Source organism: Micrasema longulum, unplaced genomic scaffold (genome assembly GCF_059751315.1).
Source record: "Micrasema longulum isolate JH-2025_06_02 unplaced genomic scaffold, ASM5975131v1 h1tg001607l, whole genome shotgun sequence".
NCBI lineage: Eukaryota > Metazoa > Arthropoda > Insecta > Trichoptera > Brachycentridae > Micrasema > Micrasema longulum.
Window position 1 is genome coordinate 1 of NW_028278788.1, and position 21,262 is coordinate 21,262.

The 21,262-nt window shown below is 32.0% G+C and overlaps 1 protein-coding gene across 1 annotated transcript in view; it reads right to left on the bottom strand.

Annotated features, from left to right (window-relative positions):
• Window positions 1–461: 461 nt before the first annotated feature.
• LOC148274674 (band 4.1-like protein 4A) overlaps window positions 462–21,262 on the bottom strand; it is a 193,928-nt gene continuing 173,127 nt past the window's right edge. Inside the window, exons 3-4 of the mRNA XM_088236783.1 lie at window positions 5,403–5,507; window positions 462–804 (exon numbers count right to left, since the gene is read on the bottom strand). Coding sequence (XP_088092909.1) covers window positions 679–804; window positions 5,403–5,507 — 231 coding nt within the window. The 3' untranslated portion in view covers window positions 462–678. The remainder of the gene's footprint in view (window positions 805–5,402; window positions 5,508–21,262) is intronic.

Genomic DNA, 21,262 nt, shown 5'->3' on the forward strand with positions numbered 1-21,262 from the left:
TCTAAAAGCAGCTCGGGGCGCCTCGACACAGCACACGAGAACATTGTAATTCTACCTTCAGTGGCGAGTACTTTTCTACACCAAATAAAGCGTTATATACATCAAAATTCATTTTATTTCATTATAAAAGTTCATAAAATACAGTAAATAAGAACAGATTTGTAGTCCCGTGACATAAGTTGTGGACTCACGGATCGTAGCTACGAGGTGTAAATCCCGCTCTACCGCAACCTGATTGCTATTTTATAATAGTGACTTATTTACAACTCTTTGAAAATGGCTTACGTAATTGAAATATTAGGGTTCGTCATAAGAACGCAAAACTTTATATTTTACAAAAAATATACCATAAAAGTAACGATTTATATATTTTAAGTGTTCTTATAAGAAGAAACAGTAGAAAAAACAATAAAAACAAAATTAAAACAAAACATTAATTTCTTTCCGCTAATTAAGCAACATTTTGCTGATATTGGATAATGTGCGATTATAGTCGGAACAAACTAGAACATTTATTTGATTTTATATGCAAGTTCACTCATCAACATATCAACAATTATCCATAAGATATTGTAATGGGAATAACAAATACCAACGAGTAAATTTATTTAGTTCAGCGGTTGATTTCAGTCAATGAAACGGAATATACTCGTAAATCAATGATACTTTAATCAAAGCTCACCTGGTGATTTCCTCCAATAGTCTGCAAGGATCAGCAGCATAAAACTTGACTGCCAGGTAAAGGGTATGAGGACCAGCTCCTCGGAGCTGACGGGACAGTCGTCTCCTGGGTTCCAGCCATCTCTGAAAAACAAAAAAATATTACAAAATAAATGTAAATATGTATATTCTTGGTTGGTAATTAATAACTAACGTAATTTGACCTCAGTTAAGACACTCGAAGACTAGAAGGAAGAATCATGCTTAGTCTGTTTATTTATAAATTTGAGTTAAATATGCAAATTTGTAAGTTCTAACTGAAGGTACACTAGTCATCGACAAAGTGGTCAAAAAGTTTTGATCAGGCGGAAGTGAATTAATTTCTACTCGATTTCCATTTACATGATACATTACCTGAGAACGATTTTTGTCTGTATCACAATAAGCTAAATAGCCCAATTGCATTCGTGAATTACAGCACAGTATATTATGAAGTTATTGGGTCGAAAACACTGATCAGGGTATCCCGACTATTTTTGCTACATTAAGATTTCTTACACTTCAGGGGCCAGTCCAGGGACTAAGAAATTTTCTAGTGTAAAAACACATTTTTAAATAAATATTTCAACTCAACCAAGTTAGGATTCGAATTTGTGTCCTTTTGAGTGAGGTGAACAAAATCAATTTAATTAAATTTTACGTATAAAAAGCAGTAAAACAATTATTTTGGTTATCAAATAATATTTTAAATTTTACCCATATTTTTTATTGATTCAAGAAAAAAATACGCATACGTGTATATTTTAAATTGCTAAAGCTTGTAAAACACTCAATGCAAATAATGATAGCATGTTAACTGTAATAATTAGAGAAATAAACAATGCGCAATTTTTTTTTTTTTTTTAAATGGTCAATAATTTTTATCCACCTTATAAAAAAAGAGTCCCACATTTAATGAACTCACTGAACAAAATTTCACTTAGCTTTGTTCGTACAACATAGAAAGTATGGGTGGTTCAAAAAAACTTGGGTCCATTTTTCATTTTTTATTACATATAAATTTGGGGTATGAATTTCAGGTGAGGCCATAAAAACTTTTTCTAGGGCAAACAGAAAATGAAAAAGGCGCTTGATCTTGCGAAAGCATATTTTGTACAGTGGATGAATAAGTGAAATGTAAATGTTCGCCACATTGCCACCTGCCGCACTCCGCACTCCGCACTACTCTTTGTTTATGAGAGGAAGAAAAAATAATGACTGTATGACATGGGTAGGAAATTTGATTCGATTTTGACGGGGAAAATATCGTTACGTGTAAAACATTGGTGACTCCCGGATTAGAATTAACGATGTTGTCACAGAGCGGTTTGAAGTCACCACCGGAGTTTGACGAGGCTGCGTCTTTGCACCATTCTTATTAACAATTCTGATTTATGAATCCCTTGAATTTCCTTTAAAGAAAGTCAATACAATCAGACTGAGCAGTAGAAATCTACTCCCTTTTCCAAAAACCCTGCCACTCGGATTTAATATTGGGGGTTCTTGAAATTGAATTTTTTAAAGAGTAACTATTTTATTGAGGGAGTGCTTTCATTGAAATATTTCATTTTAATTTTTTCTTCGTGTAATAAATAATGATCAAGATATGCAGAGATTGGTGTACTTATGCACTGCCCATACATCATCAAGTGCGAATAAAGGAATGAAGAATATGTAAATGCGTAGAAATCTTTTGTGAAATTACTAAGTTTATAAAAAAAATCATTTTGGTTAAAATACCATGTAAAAATCGGAAAAAACCGTCTTAACTTTTACAGCCTGCAGATACCAACAAGTTTTTTTACTCTAACTCAAAAACTCATTCATTTTTTATTTCAGAATCTGCATGTATATTTGCAGAATAAAGCGCAAAGCGTTTATTTATAGCGAATCTGTTTATTGCGTATGTCCACAGATAAAGTAATTTTACTGTAAAAATTGCAAATACGCAGCAAGATTTTTTGTTCACAATTCTGTTTTATGATAGTTTTCTTTCTTAGTTTTTGATCTGTGTAATACGGCCATAAAAAGGGTGAAGAAAGAACACCAGGCTGATAAGGAACAAAATTTAGTAAGTATCTACCGTTAAGTTTGTTCTGGAGATGTTTCCTTTAATTTAAGTGTTATGGACTGCGTTATAAATTATTTTAAATTTTGCAAAATTAATTACGTTTAATTTATTCCTTTACAAAAAATATAATGTTTGCATGAAAGTGTTTTTTTTACCTATAAATAAACTGATAAATGAAAAAAAAAATGATTGATATATTATATTTTTCATCAATCGCTTTTAGTTTTTTCATAAAGTAATCACAATTTTATTCGCAAAAGCAGTATTATTTATTGCCATACTGGTTGTCTGAAACATTAAATAACGATATTGTATTTCAATGAAACTCATATAATGTAATATAATTTTTCCGTCTCAAGGCGGATGCATAATATAATTTTGGGCTTGAAATAGAACCAACATCCTGGACGAGTGTTTTGGACTCGATGACTCTCAGGTAGAATTCCCGAAAAAGTCAATCGAGTAAGGATAATGCGTGTGTCTCTCTTAGTGTACTTGTTGGCGCATTTGACTACCATTCGTGAGGTCCCGGGTTCGATTCCTGGCAGGGTTTCTATGCAGCACTGGGTGTGAATAGGAAAATAATAATGATAGTACATATGTAGGTAATAAAAACATAAAACAATCAAAGTATTTATGTATTGCTGGATTTTTTCAATTGTTTTTTTAAAAAATAGACATTGCAATTGCAAAATAGCAATTGGATTAGTAAATGTTTTTTTTTTTTTTTTACAAAAATCGTTAATGAAAGAATAGAATAAATAGTGATTTTAAAACAGAATGGTTAATATCATATGATACATGTTTAATTATCATTTAAACCAGCCAATGACGGATTATAAGAGTATATTTTTAAGATTAACAAATTACAACAGGGATGGAGAATACCTTAAATAAGGGAATACGGAGGTCAAGGCATTTACAGGGCTTATGACCTGTCATTGGCTGGTTTAAGTGGCCACTTTACACACTGTGTAACATTCACCATTTTGCCTATATTTGAACATCCTTATTTCTTCAATTCTTCCATTTGTTGATTTTAGTGAAGTTAAAGAGCTGAAACCTTTATTGTTGTGAAGAGATTCATCTGACTGAATTATTTCACATACTAGGCAACGCCTGAAAACAATTTTTCAATTTTTTTTAAACATCTTGGACCAGTTGGTTTCATTACAATATTTGAGTTTGTCCAAATATTCGTAGACAAAAGACTGGATTTCACCCCCTCGGGGGTCATTAAGATTAACAAATTACAACAGGGATGGAGAATACCTTAAATAAGGGAATATGTATATTTTTAACTTTATTATTTGTATATTTTTTGTAGTAATTTACTATGTCCTTTGTTTTTTTATTGAAATTGGTGTTATCTTTGCAATGGCTGGATAATTTATTTCTAAGATCGCGAAAAGGCTAAAGATTGCTATTTTATTGCCATTTATTTGGGTAATTGCTTTTACACAAAAAGATTCATGGCGCCGTTAGAGTTTATCGTTTTCTCACTGACTGCGAGTCTGAATTAATTGACTTCTCTTATTGCGACAGTAAAGCACCCCTAAAGCTTTGCAAAACCGATTTATTAATTAATTATTGCAAATGGCTAATCACGTTTACTTTTTTTACTATCCAACGTTTTAATACTTAATCGTATTTCCGTGTACGGGTGAAGAATACAATTTTGTGCGTGGATAGGAACCAGACTCCCGAGCATGTCATGCCTTCGCTTCGAAAGTTCTTTCAAATCGTATTCCTCTCTCGGCTGTTTGTGTTTCATAAACAAAGTGTTTCAAGTTAACTAATGAGTTTATGTAATGATATTTCTAATAAGTTGACGTAATGATATTGTTAATGATCCTTAAGACAAAAATAATTTAATTTAATATAATTTACTCTCATATAATTTTGAATTCTCTATCCTTACCTCTGTTTTGTATAAATACAGTGAATTTTTCAATGAAGATGCCAGTCTCGAAGATGCCACGAAAGCGATGAAACCGGTCACTGGATATTCCAAATTTGCGGATTAAAGTATAACTCGTATTTTATTTTTATAATAAATTACAATGAACTTCCGTCAAGAATTTTCACTTACAAATTTAAATGTTGAGAACCTGAAAGGAAGTTATGGAAAATACACCACAATACCCAGACTGATCGAGAAACAAGTATTAGTTGATTTTGTTTTTGCAATTGGCAGGAAACGAAGCCACGACGCCAGTTTCACAGATGACCGTCTTACAGCGCCTGTCTGAATAACTTTAATAGAAGCCAAACTTATATTGCATTATTATTTTTATTAATTAGACTTTCTAATTATTTTCGTCCATTTTGTGTTGCAATGATTAGCACATTTTTTAACCATTCCTGAAGTCTAGGTTTCATTCACAAGGAGGGGGTGACATGAAATATTTATTTCAAATGTTATTTTTTCGCCGCAATATTTTAGACTCCCCAGACTAGCACTCGAATTATCTAGCCCGCGTGTAATAAATAATTGATATGAGCTGCTATTAATATACCAATTTATCTTGACATGCACTATTAGGCGCTTATTTACTCTAGAAAAATCCGTTAAGGAGTTCAGGCTGCAAAATTTCATGTTTGGCAGGACAATTTTTTTTTCTTAACTTACCGGCTGATTATCTTGGTCCAGGTACCGGAGACCGAAGTAGCTGGTCTCTACAACGTCTAACTGCCGGAATACAGCATCCAAGAGAAGTTGACCAGATTTATTTGCCTGCAAAAAACAATTAATTCATGTAATCAATATTATTTGACAACCAAAGACATTAGCAGACAGTAAGGTCATATATATATGTATTTCAGAGGCAGACGGATGCAAATCCAGAATTTGATGAAATTAAATTTCGAGTTTTCGTATTCAGTTTATGATCTTGTCCATTGATTTTGAAAAAATGTAAGTCTTAAAATAAGAGTACTAATGTATTACGATACTAAAAAAAATGAAAAATATATGCTATTAATTTTTAGAAACCACTTAGAGAAAGTAGATTCTCTAGGCTTTGGTTGAACATTTGAAGTTTGGATTTGCATCCGTCTGCCTCTCAGGTACAGATATGTATTTTACAATATTTTTTATTTAAATGTACAATACACGACAACTGTTAATTACAATGTACACATTATATTATAATATTATTAGGAAATAACAAAAACACGCTTTTAAAAAAAACCTCAGTGGATTATAAAGGTCCAACATATAGTCTTTAAAAACAATAGTAAACAATGACTAATAAGTCACTAATGCACATTATGATACATAGTTAGAGAGGAAAAGTCTAAAACTGGTAATTCTAGCACGTAAAAAATCCACTTCTATTGGTAGGCCATTCAACAGTTAGCATGAGTAGGTACTTAAGGCTACATTTTTTTTTAAAAAGAAGATTTCGCCATTTTAAATAGTGTCATTAAAAGTAAATAAACGTTAGATTGAAACATTATTTTTCATAAATGTATTTCTGATAGAAAATAAAATTAATAGTTGTATTTCATGAAAATATGTTGACTTTTCTACATACAGATTACGACGTCTTGAAATTTAGACTAAATTTAGGTAATTGAACAATGTTTTAAGTATGTGCAAATGTTAGCAGACAGGCTGGATTTCCTTTCTCAAAAATGTTTTCCCTCTCTGTTGCAAAAAAATTAAACTAGTACGTTGGTACTGATATAAAGACAAAGTGTTTGAGTAAAACAATGTTTTTCAAAAGGAAATACAAGCATTTTAATTACACATACTACAAAAGTTTTAAAAATTAAATTTAAAAAAAATAAAAAATTATTGAATGATTTTTCTTTAATAAAAAATGTTTGTTTTGAAGGTAAATATTTGTTTTCTAAGGTACGTTTTTAGCAAAATTTTAATGTGGTCGAATAAAATTATTGGATTTAATTACTTTCAATATAAATTTATTGCATATATTTCCAGAAAATCTACATTATAACACTCGAGATTCAACATGAACATGGATTACCCTTTGGTTTAGTTACCATCTTACATGGCTCAGCCCGTTCTATGACAGACTACAACGTAATTCCCATATTTTATAAGAGTAATTGAAATTGCCAGTTGAATTAGCCATAAAATTGAAATGTTATTGTGAAACTCAAATATACCTCTTTAACTAAGAAGTCGGTTAAATTAAGCAGTAAAACATGGTGAATGTAGTAAGTTCGTTTTAAAGTGTTCTATACATTTACTTTTTAAACTTCCTAGGGGCGCGAGCGCCAGTAACGATTCAATTTGTTGCCGCGGTAAAGATACCTAGCGTCGATCGCTATTTGTAATTCAAATTATCTCGGAATCTGTCGCCGAACCTACTTCTGGCGCCATCTTTGTAAAGAAGAAAACAACAGAGTACTTAAATTAGATACCTAAACTTACGAAGGGAGGTAATTGAATAAAACTATCAATAAATTATTTATTCGATTCCTTGTTTGACCGCTCGTTGACGGTGAACAATTTTATCGATATGTGTAATGATTTATTAATTCAGACAACTGCGTATGTGCGTATGACTCTTCACTTAATCACATAGTTAATATGAAACTTACATCATTGATAAAATTATTTTTTAAAACTTTTTGAAAAATCAATGGTTTTTTATTTTTCTTAATTACAAAATTGGTATTGTAAAAAAAATATTAACGCAGTCATTACGGAAGATCTTTAACTGTTTTGAAGGAATAAAATCAATTATTTTTACTGCCTATACTAAGTACACTTTGGAAAAAAATGACAAACTTTTGAAAAATGTATATATATTTTATAAATAAAAACGAGTATGTATAGTTTTATTCCACTTTATTTATATTTTTTACCAGTAACTGGATTTCGTCATGACAGACATTGTCATACTGGTGAGGCGTCAGATGTGAACATATTGTATGTATCATGAAATAATTTTAATTTCATTAAGAAATTGATCATCATCATCATTCCATTTGCGCACCTAATGGTGCATAGGGCGCTGCATTGGTACAACAGCCGCAGCGTCTCTTGATCATTTTTGTTACATGAAGGTAAGGTGATCAGTCTTACGCTTCAGATACCAGTCTAGGGACTATGAAATATTTTACTGTAAAAACACCCTTTTAAATAATATTTCATTTCAACCATATCGGGAATCGAACCCGAGACCTCTTGCTTGAAACTGATTATTCGTACATTAAAAAAAAAAAAAAAAAATTGAGTTAAAATCTACACTATTCCACGAAGAGAGGAGGGGGTAAATTTAGGAAGGAAAGAAGGAAAGGAAAGGAAAAACTCAAACTTACATACATGTTTTTTAAACACTTTATGAGAAAAATATTATTTGATACGTATATGAGTACGACTGACTGGCATACTATTTTAAAGCATGCGTGTTGCATATATTGATGATTTTAGAAGAAAGAGAGATTTCCATAGGTTCAACACTAGAAATAAAGATATATATAATTATTTTGCTTTAAGCCGCAAACGATTTTAAAACAAGATTCCTCTTTAAATTCAGGCTTTGTCATCAAAAACATTTAAGATTTTGTAAAGCGCAGGCTGTTTGGAAAGAACTACTATTGAGTCGAAGAATATTTGCAAGACACGACGACAGCTTGGCATTAGATTAGTGTTTATTGATTTTAGTTTGTTGATTTAAATTGTGTTCTTGATTAAAATTTATTCATTTGTTAGGTTTAATTTACTAATTGTATTGTGTAGTAATGATTTTATTGGCGTTTACAAGATGTTGCATGAATCCTTTGTAAAAAAAAAACAAAACATAACAAATAATATATTTAGTAGGATACATCGTAAGGAAGTTATTGTAGGAATGAAAAAATGTTAACACTATCATACAGTTCGAAAATATCATAACGTAGCAAAATTACTTTGCAAATATTAAAACAATCATAAATCGAGTTTATTTTCCTTTACTGACTATGAAATGTCTAATCGAAGTCGTTCAGCGTCATTAAAATAAATGTTTTTTATATTTTCTTTTGATGCTAATTACAGTGGTAAAAGTTTTTAATTAAACGTTTAAATACAGCTGCAGGCTTAATTGTTAGATATTCAATTATAATACTTTTATCTTTATCAAGCCGACGCGACGCCTTACTCCGCTACTTATCAAATCGTTGGATCAAGCATCAATTTGTTATGTGTCAAAATAGTAAACTGGAGATCATGATAAAATAAACTACTTACAGGTTGTATGTCCGTGGTAAACTACTCTCGGCGCTATTAAATGCAAATAAAAAGTTCACAACATCGGCATTTTGAATACATTACCCCTAGGGTTTGATTTGTCCATAAAGTTAATGTAATCTCTGTCGCCATCTTGTGTAAAAATTGCAATTTCTTACTTCGAGACGTTTCTAAACCCAACTACCACATATAATTAAAGTGATAAAGAAATCTACGCGAATACTACCATAAGCTATGAGTTGATTTTCTTAGTGAAAAACTCAGCATGATTTATTTTTATTCATTGCATAACATAAATATACAAATCTAAAAGAAAAATTTTAATGTGTCCTCAACGATATGTCTCGTGCCGAGGGCATTTTCAATAGAAAGAAAACAAATTATTTTATATAAAATCAGATTACTTGGATAAAAATTACAAACTTCTTAATAATAACCTTGGCAATTAAATATCTCTATCTGTCGCAGGTGGCAAAATTAACAGTTCCCAAGCCGACTTGGAGCCAACCTTTATGTATGCGAGTGAGATATGGAATTGTAGAAACGAGGATGAAAGCATGCTGAATGGTGTCGAAATGCGATCTCTCAGGCGAAGTTTCATTATTTATTTATATACGGACATTGTCCATTTATACAATTTACAGGGATAAATATTACAATATAAGAATAGTTAAAACCATTTAAAAATAATGAAAGAAGCATTGACAAACATTAAGGACATTAGACTAGATCTGGACTATTTATTTAGTGATCGTTTGAATCGTTGTAAACTTAAACCAAAAAATTCCAGATCTTGCCTTGAGTTAACAAAACGACAAATTTACTTTAATACTCACTATAATATGTCATACTATTTATCACTTTAATATCTTTATTTTTGAACCATAATCAAAATTGTCATTTTATTTGTGTTTTTGTATTATTTTCTATTGATTTCCACGATTCTATCATTTTGTATATTTGATCATGTATGTAACAATAAAATGTTTCATGTATATTTTGATATCTCATTATTTTTAACGTTATCTTCTGTAGAAAAAGATTTTTTTACAGTTTTATTCTTTATCCTTTATACTTTATTCGTTATAACTTAATTTATTTTACTATGTATTTTTTATTCTAGTAAATTATCATGGATTAACACGGGCGCAGCCCAAAAAGTCTTAATAAGTTCATGAATCTGTAAACGAGTGTAATTTTAAATTTTGAAAATGAATTAATGAATAAAATAAAAAAAATGTGCGGTAAAAATAACTATGATAGGTTTGAAAATGTTGACATTCGTGCTATTATGTGAGGCTGAGACAAACATTATAGACAAAATCAAGAAAGGAGCGCTGCGATGGTTTGGACATGTAGAGCGAATGGACGGCGAAAGAAAAAGGATTCACGACGTGAATTTTGATGGATGCCGATAACAAGGAAGACCGAGAAAGACATGGCATGACCAAATTCAGCAAATGCTTGAAGACGGACGTGTCAAAAGTCGGAATAATCAATGTGTGCGAAGCGAGGTCTGTATGCAAAGACAGAGTGATATGGCGTTCCTTCCTTTTGTTTACCCCTACGGGTAACAGCGTGATGGTTTGTTTGCTTATACTTGATAAGAAGAAAAATCATTTTTGAACCGGGTTGTGATCTCGTGGTAGTATTGTGGAGTTACGGACCAAAGTTCCCAGGTTCTAATCCCACTCTACCATAACTTGGTTTCCATTTTTCCAACACAAGTTATTTACGACTTTTAGGAAATGCTCTGAAAATTTAAATTTTTGAGTAAATAATAAGAACGAAAGTATTTCTATTAAAAAAGAAATAGATATTTATTTTATATTTACTTGTGTTGTTTAGCACCTTTAAGACAAAAAAGTGCATTTAAGTGATAAGTTGAAAATCCAAAGCCACACGAGGTTATTTTAGTAAAATATGATGCTAACATTTTCCACTTTTACCATATTCTTATAAGGCATACTCTTCGATGTTTACTTTTGACACACTATTTTCTTCCATCATTTATTTCTATAATTCTCCTGTCACCCATTTATTTCACATAATCAACCAGACCACCTTGATAATATTTTCTATTACACCTGTTATTATTGCATTTCAACAGTTCTATACGAAACATTTTGTTACCTTTCCACTCCTATTGTATGTGATCGCTTTATCTTCAGGACTCCAAAGGATAGTCTTGTTCTGGCCATGCAGGTGTTGTGATAACAATTACTACGTTATTTCTGATCAGTTTCCCGCAGAGCCGAGTCTTCGTGTTCAAGTCCCGAACGTACGAAGAGTGCCCGCGGCATGAAATCTCATGACCGAACACTTATTTATTAGGAGTGAAATCAGGTATCATGTCTTAATAATAAGGTTCGGTCAATAATTACACTTGGCAGCCATTGCGTAAGTAGCGCACATTTAAATTTTACATCAAATTTGGATCGGTTCTGATGTAAACGTTTTTATTAAGAGAAAATGATAAATACTGAATTAGGTACCTGAATAAGTGTTGTAGATATAAAGTACCTATTATTTTCATTAAGAAATATTTAAAAAAAGATATTGTGCAATATGAAGACACTTAAATGATAGACAAAAAAAGTGAAAACATAATACAAATTACAGTAACGAACATAGAGTGAATGATTTGTAGTGTGGCAATTTAGATAATGCAGAACATCAAGACTTGCTTCATAGTATAACAATAAAATATTTCAATAAATCATAATTATTTTATAATAAAAATATAATTTCACAGTATTTTTTTTTGCACCACAACAGGCCAGGAGGCCCAATTACAGTGATGAATTACATCACAGAACACCCAGGATTAAGAAAAATCACATTTTAATTTTGTTTTCTCACCGGTAATCGAACCCGGAACCTTCCGTGCGTGAGTCAAACGTCTTGATCACTACACCACGGAGGCCGCCAATCACTAATAATAATCACTGCTTGAAAATGTACAAAAAGTTCTGGTTACCTCAGATTGAGAAAACTATGTTGCAGATGCTGCAACAACCTGACAATTTTAAATTCCAGCGTCTCTTCGTTTATCTAAATTTTTTACAGAAACGTTTTCTTATAAATGGTTCAATAAAGCATAGTTAAAACCATAAGGACTATTTTGTTGTATTATTTCTAGTAGTAGTAAAACGCTCTGTGAGGAGAGGAGAAAATATGGAATACTTTAGTGTTGAGCTGCGCCCTTCCGAGATTTAGCTTACTATGTGATATTATGCGAGGCGTAACTCTCAATCAATGGCAGAACAGATGGGACATGGCATGTACGGGGAGATGGACGTTGTCTTGTTTACCTTTCATCGGACACAGGATGTGTAGTAAGTTCTTGTGTTTGACCATCATACTGCACAAATGGTTTCGGGGCATGGGGAGTTTAGAGACAAGCTTCATAAACTTGGACTTGCCCCTGTCTCGAGCTGTGCTTGCGGTGATAACCATCAATCGGCCGAACACATCCTATGGCACTGTGTGCTATTGGATGATGCCAGAGATGAGAGTGCGGAATGGTCTGACAGGGGTCATGCGACCAGCGTGGGATGTGGATCTAATTTGAATGTGAATTTTGCGCTCTTCCGTCAGTTTGTCCGGACTTGGGTATCGCGTTGGGAGCTCATCAGATGCGCGAACGCCTAGGTGGGTAAAATATGGTGGGACAGGCAACTGTTCCTGTAGGATGCTCATTCAGTTGGGACTGTGCTTCCTTCCGAGCGGAACGCACACGTTCTTTTGTTTTGTCCTCCTTACGGGGGTGGTATTTGGATCCTCTCCCTCTGACCACCCAGAGAGCCCTTCTTTATTCAAAGGCGTTCTCTTTGTAAATATCCGCGTTTTTACTTATGTTTGTTGTGTAAGTTACAATATGTTTGTTGTGTTACTATAGTTTAAAAAACATGTTTTTGTAAATTTGGATGCGTTTATTTATGTAAATTGTTTGTGTAAATACATATTTTTTTAATAAAAAAAACCGAGGCATAGAGGGGATCCTGAGGGGTGGGGACGGCGTGTTGGCCTCTGTCCCCTCCCCCCTTTTTTAATATGTATAGGGTTTGTATTCCTTAGGAATTTTAAAATAACTTTCCTCTATGCGCAGCTGACAGAGAGTCCCCCAGGACTCTATAACAGCTGCAAGTGGATAGTGGGCTTAAGGATCTCCCGTCAATGTTGTTTTATTTCTATATCTTTTGCAATTATTTATCACCATATTACAACAGAGATGGAGAACATTTAAAAAAAGAGAATATAGAAGTCTAGGCATCTACAGGGCTTATACCTGTCATTGGTCACTTAAACCCTGTAAATACCTAGGCTTCTGGATTACCTTCTCTAAAATATTCATCTTCTCTGTTTTAATATGTTAATATCATATTAACAGCTCCCTAGGGGGTTGAATCCAGTTCTTGTAGACAAACATTTGGTAAAACTCAAAACATTGTTAACTATTTATCAAAAAGTTTGCTTGTTTCTTACACTCATTTTCAAATAGAAAGCTTGTGAGATGTTTTTTTTTCTCTTTGATGCCTCGTATTTTTTTAATGTCATGTTAACAATGAATAATGCAGTGAATTTGCAAACAGATCAATATGGTGTAATGAATACCAGTTCACCTAGATTGTCTATGCACGCATCACCACACAACGTGACTAGTTTGAAACAATTGTTATTTATTGTTACGGAGTTCAGGTTCTAGAAACAAAATGTTGTATTGATTGCTCAATTTTCATTGTCCATCAGTACAGTTTGCTAAAGTTCAACACATTTCTCTCTTAACCTTTGACCACTAAATGTATATATTACTCATGGATGTTACAGTCAGTTAAAAAATGAAAAGCCTCATACATCCATGCTTAATGTAATAAGATGTTACAGCACCGCTTGCTAAAAGATTTTTAGCAGTATTTGAAGAGTTAAAATCATAAACCAATAATTTAAATCATATTTCACGGGTGGATTTTATTTCTCGACTATTTTTATAAGATGCAAGGAATAAGTTAAGCTATAATTTGATGCAACACACGCAATTAGTACAAGATGCATGGGATATTAGAGGCTCCTTGAAAACTTACCCCGCCAAGACCAAATGGTTTCGAAATTTAATTTATTGCGGCAAACCTCTCGTGCACAAACAGCAAGATGTGTTTTACCCCCGGGGAGATTTATGCACAAGTCTGCCTGAAGTTAATACAAATGACTGACGCCAGAGTTGTGTGAAGTCGAACAGAATTGGTAACTGCAAGATTTGTCTCGAAGCAACTCACTTATGTCCTGTCTCTATAACATTGTCAGCTCTTTTCTTTTCATAGAAATATTCGGATTACACTTATCACTAAAATAAAATGACACGTATTTTTTAAATACCTACGCAACTAGCACATTTTTTTTTTGCTTAGGTGACCTACCCGAAATCAAAAAGTGACTCTTATTCTTATTCTTACAGCACCCTCGTAATTCCCATCCACTCTTCCACATTTTTCTTTAACTCATATACGTAGTGTCCATGTGGCTTAACTGTGGCATCATCTTCCATCCACTGTTAAAGATATATGTTTTATTTTTGTATTTTTTGCAATTTTTTTTTCTCCCATACGTTTTGAAACTTAAATTATATCAATAAAATATTTTATTTTATTAGTTTGTAGGAGGAAATTGCCATTTGGCAAAAAGCCTACTAACGTGCAAATACGAATGCACAGAAACTTAAATAAATAAACAAAACAAACTTACTACTATGCTCTATTTTTTGTAAATTTATTGATATCATTTTAACTTTGCAAGAATTCCACTCGTCCATGCGCTTTGTAGCTGCACGATGATTGGTTATCTAGCTTTCATATATCAACATTAAAATACCTAATTTTTTAAATGGGGTCTAGAATTCCAATCGTCTATGCGCTTAGTAGCTGCAAGACGTGTTGTAATCTTACTCCTTTTTATTATGTAAATTTATAAAATGTATAAATGGGGGCTAAATTTCTAACTGTCTATGCGCTCTGTAGCTGCAAGACGTCCTGTAATCTAGCTCCTATCTGTTATAATTTTTGATTGATCTTAATTTTTTATTTTATTTTTTTTTTTATTTAAATTTTATTGATAAACCCTTACGGGTTACATACATTTAACAAAATGTTTTCACTTTTAAAATTCACATTCTACTTTTAATAATAATATTTTTAACATCTTTTGTAAAGGTTGCCTGAGTCTTTTGTTTAGTTTTGTCTGGTAGTTTATTGTATAATTTCAGTCCATGGTTTATAAGTCTCGATTGTCCTTTTCTCGTTTTAAAAGATTGTATATGATATTTTTCCGATATTCTTGTATTGTGTTCATGTTTACTACAATTTTTTTCAAGTTTTAATTCTTCGTCTACAATTACATCAGTGGCTAATTTATGAATAAATTTTAAAGATTCTAGTTTAAAGAGCTCAGTTACGTTTAATTGTTTAGTTTGTTCAAAAAGTTCTTTAGTTGCTGTTAGATAGGGAAGGTCATATACTAACTTTAATATTTTATTTTGCTGTCTTTGTAGTCTGTTTATGTCATTTTGATATCCTGTTCCCCATAGTAGTTGCATATAACATATTTTAGTTTTAACATATGCTTCATACATTAAAATTTTTTCCTTTATTGGAACAAAGTTTTTGATTTTAAAAAATAGACTCGATAAAGTTGCCACTTTGCTAATTAAATTGTTGATATGAATTGTCCATGTCAATTGTCTGTCTATTGTTAGTCCTAAGTATTTAACATGTTCAATTTCAGTTAGTCGTTCATTATTTATGTAAGCATCTACTTTGTGACATTTTTTTCTAGATTCGAAATGGATAATATTGCATTTTTTTTCATTAAGTGAAAGTAAGTTTGTGTTTGTCCATTTAGTCAATATAGTAAGGTCTTCGTTTATGTCATTGTTTGTTAATACGTCTGTTTGATTTTTATAAAAAAGTCCAATGTCGTCGGCATACATAATAATTTTCCCTTTAAAATTATACAGTGATAAGTCATTAATATATAAAATATATAACAGTGGACCCAAAATAGATCCTTGTGGGACTCCAAAATTTACTGTTTGTATTTTACTTTTTTTTTCATTTACAAAGGTATACTGCTTCCGATTAGTTAAGTGAAAAAAAGGAATTGAAAACGAGGAAATAGAATCCCAACCGTCCATGCGCTCTGTAGCTGCAAGACGTACTATTTTTAATTGTACAGCGCCCTTGAGGTGATTTTCACAAAACTGGCGCTATATAAATTATCCAACTATATATATTAATGTCTCGCACGGAAGGTCTAGTTTCGATTCCCTGGTTTACAATGATTAAATATGATTTTTGTCATGGCTGCGTAAATGTTCCGTGCCGTAATTCCTAAACAATGTAATTATTAGCTTCAGTGTTTCCATGTTGAAGTGGAAAATAAATTCAGTTTCACATTGCGTTGCTTTTTCTAACAAAAAAATAGATACACTCAAAGTAAAAACAAACTTAGGTCAGTCAAAAATACTATACAATATTAACAAATTACAACAAGGATGGAGAATATCTTAAATAAGGGAATATGGAAGTCTAGGCATTTACAGGGCTTATGACCTGTCATTGGCTGGTTTAAGTGGCCACTTTACACACTGTGTAACATTCACCATTTTGCCTATGTTTAAACATCCATATTTCTTCAGTTCTTCCATTTGTTGATTTAAGTGAAGTTAAAGAGCTGAAATCTTTATTGTTGTGAAGAGGTTCATCAGACTGAACTATTTCACATACTAGGCAACGTCTGAAAACAATTTTTCAATTTTTAAACTTCTTCTTGGACCAGTTGGTTTCATTACAATATTTGAGTTTGTCCAAATGTTCGTAGACAAAAGACTGGATTTCACCCTATTCCCTTATTTAAGGTATTCTCCATCCCTGTTGTAATTTGTTAATCTTAATGACTCCCGAGGGGGTGAAATTCAGTCTTTTGTCTACGAACATTTGGACAAACTCAAATATTGTACTATACAATAGATTTAAACGCTACTACGACTTACCTTACTTCTTCGAAATATTATATTAAAGATATATTTTAAATTGACCTGAATAAGCACTTGATGACTACACTAACTAGACGATACGTAACTTGGCTAGGTAAAATAAATATTAAAAGATAAAATAAATATTATAAGGTATAATATTTATTTTTTAACCCGTTCGGATTTTTTAAAATGACAAAATATTTCCATCATTTAAAAGTTTAAAAAAATGAATATAAAAGTAAGCATTAATTATTTTTTGACGTTTTTGTCTATGATTTCTATAAAAACCAAAAAACACTTTTGCTACGGTGAAAACTTTCCTCAAATTAAAACAATTTTCTATAAAACCTAATGTCTACCAGTTAACACTGTCTACCAGTTAAGATATTTTAGATAAGTAAATCTTTAAACCAGAGCACGTAAAGATCGACACAGAAATACGACGCGTTAATTGGTATTCTATAAGCTAAGCTTAAAACGGTATTAAAAAAGCGATTGAATCGCCAGCTTCATTAATGCAACCCTTTATTATCAGGGCTGTTTCTTTGAAGCACGTGTGAGCAACTCCCGGCTCGCGCGCGGGATCCGGCTCGTGATCCAGCACGCGGAAGTGTGGAGTTTTGATCATACCACAATTTAATGCGTTTTACACACCAAAAGTCAACAGATGGAAGAGTTTAGGAAATGTGGATATTTAGACATAGGCAGAATGGTGAATGTTACACAGTGTTTTAGGTTACCACTTAAACCATCCAATGACAGGTTATAGACTTTCATATCCCTCCTCAAAAATGTTTTCCCTCTCTGTTGGAAAAAATTGAGATCGAAATAATTCCCTAGGGAGAAAATCCAGCCGGTCTGCAACCATTTGGACATACTCAAAACATTGTTAATACCAAAGTGTGTTGATAAACTCAAATTATCGCAAGTGTAGTTTTCATTATATAAATCCTCAGTGTGTATCTTGTTAACAAGGAGTTTCGAGAACTTGAATAACTACAACCGGAATACGAAAATAATTTCAATCGAGACATGTGAAACGTAAAATCTTATTTTAGAGGAAATTAATAAAAATACGCTCGGAAAGTTGAAATAATTTTATTTCAATACGCGTCAGTATGTGTAATGTTAAATATGATATTAATGGATTAAGGTTTGTTATTCAAGAAAATAATATCAATCCAGGGTGCATTATGTCTTTTTTTGTTTAATTGCTGCATGATTTGAATGTGTGGATGGTTATTTTGATATTCTGGCTCGCAAATTGGAGAAAAATTGGCAATATGGCCCAGACTAGAAAAAGGTTGCCCGTGTCTGCCTTTAAGTATCGGCGCTTAATTAAATGCGAACAATTGATGATTTTTTTTAAAGATAAAAAAGGGTACAGCTAGTTAAGGTTTTCCTCGATATCGGTGGGATTTAAGATATTTCTTTAAAGATAAATAAGCAAAATAAGTATTTACAGTTCGAAAAGTTAAGTCTTCTTTTGTTTAATTATGGCAAAATAAACTTTTAAAGTATGTTCCTTTATTTAAAAAAAATATTAACTTTTTATTTAAAAACAGTTCTTATCATTAAAAAAAAAAAATATGGCAAAAAGGTTGTGTTCTCGAAATGGTGTTTTGGACTCATGGTCCGAGGTTCAAATATCACGTAACCACAGGTCGATTCCCATTTTACAGTACAAGTTATTTACGACTTTTAGGAAATGATATGAAAGTCTGAAAATGGTAATATAAGGGTTAATAACAAGAACGCAAATACTTATTGTCAAAATAAATCTTTAATATTTTTAAACGTACATACCAAAAATTACGAATTCATAAGAAAAAGGAAAAAAAAATTCGTCAGTGTACGCCAATGTTAATTTTTACGTATAATCATACGTACGTATCATTTCCCATCATTCCCCAGTTGCACCCAATTTTTGCATTAGCACACCAACTGCATCCTACCTTGATTATTTTTTAATCAAGAAGAAAAGATGATCAGTCTTACGCTTAAATTACCAATTTATAGAAAAAAATGTTTAATTTATATGTGAATGCCGATTGGATGTAAAAACTACTTATATTTTTATTGGTAAGTAATATAAGTACAAAAAGGCACTGATATTTTTTGAACTATCTTAATCAATTTTACATGAAAAAGAAATGAAAATGAAAATAAAATGAAATTTGAATCAGTTTTAAAGAATACTCAAGTGAGCGATAACAATCGGAAGATACGAAAGCCGTACCTTTACTTTGAAGGTAAAGTTGAAGATAAGTTATCCCGAGCGATTACACTATCGACCCTGCATCTTCTAGGTAAGTAAATCAATAGCTATCGAGGGCACTCGTACCCTACTGTACTCAAACTTACGTACTGGAAGTGACAAAAAAATATGTTTAAGCTAGCTTATGCTTAAAATGCTATTTATTTCAATTTTAAATCGTTATGAGGTGTCAGCTTTTTATCACCGAAGACCATTTAAAATACGAAAGAGAAATAGTTGAATTGTAATTTAAAATTAGGCGCAGAGTAAAATTTGACTGTAAAGAAAGCAGTGACAGCACCATTTAGCGGTTAAAATGAGAAAATTCGAGGTAGTCACAGAACATGCGTTCGATCATTTGACGCTTGACATAACATAATAGAAACACTTAGGAGAAATATTGCCACCATGAAAAATAAATATTGCCAAATATTTTTTTTTCTTCAATCGCCCTCCATGTATGTTGATTTTTTAAAAACATTTGCTTAAAATAAAATTTAAAACACGGAAATTTGCTGTACTTCACAAAAAACGGTAAAAATCATGTTCAAAGGAGGAAGGAGTTCAAAGGAGTCATTAAGAAAAGTAACTTTGTGTATTACACAATAAAAGCAATGCATACAATGACGAAGAGTGTTTGATTTGGGAAATTAAAGGATAAGAATGACACAATCCTTAATAAACCTTACCCGAGAGTAATCGCCAGGGTCCCTACAAGCCAATATTGTTCGGGCGTGGGGGTGGTGTGATGTGGTAAACCTTTCGAACTATTGGCCTCAGATCCGACGGATCTATTCACCGGAACTGTCCGGCTGGGCAATAAAAAAGCGAGACAACCACGTGGGCTGAGTGGGCTCAACCAGTTATCTGAGAATCGTGTCATCTGGGTTCAAATAGTGATGGGAACATCCGTAAAAATCGAAATGTTTTATTTTTTTTACGAATATTTGCTTGCAATTTTACATTATTAAATTATTTTTGTGAACTATTTTATTCATACTATTAGCACTCATTGGCGATGCGTTTCGCTTGTTCTCATAAATGAGGTTTTTATACAATTTTATGGTAAACGTCACAGTGCAAACTAAGGCTAACTAGGAATGGAGAGTGGACTTTCCATTTCGCGATTTTAAATAATATCGGTTTTTTCGGATTCGCAGTAATTTTTACTTAGTTGTAGGAATTCAGTTATTTATTTATTTTTAAATATACGCGGAAGCGATAAACTACTTTCAGCAATTATGTAGATTGTGTCAATGCGGGCACTGCTTCAGCGGAAAAAATCACATATATAAATATTTTTTCCTGTAATCCTTTTGTAAGCAAAGTGCAAGGAAATAGGAATCCGTTACGCTATATTTTTATTTTAAATACAGCCTGACCACTTACTTGATTTTTTTTTTTAATTTTTCAAACTGAAAAATGTCAAAAAAAAAATCTATTTGTTTTATTGAGCATTTAATTTACAAAATACTAATTTGTATGTAAAATTTACAATTATTGTCGTAAGTTAAAAAGTGTACAGTAACGTAACTCGATTTTAGAAAAAAGGGAAAACCAGTATCAAACTATTGGATTTTTTCCGTAATAGATTATTCGCAACACTAGTTTAACCAATCTATTTTTATAGCCAATACACTTTTACTCTCAATTCTCAATGCGATGCCTTAACTGGTATGGACTGGCATACAAAGGTACGAACAAAACACACACATCCTTTCACAAAATTGGATCACACTTTGTAGAAGAGGCACAAATATATACAGATAAACAGATGTAACAAAATGGGTAGTAATCGTTTTTGGTAATTGGACGTGAAATTTTATTAATTCGACAGTTGGCCAATATTGAGCATAAGCAATATAATTTTTAATTAAAATACATCCGTATTATGCTCATTGATACATATTTGTTCTTTTTTAAATGATTAAATATACCATTTAATGCTAGATTCAATTTACTTTCTAAATTATTCTGATGAAAATATAAAAAAAATGT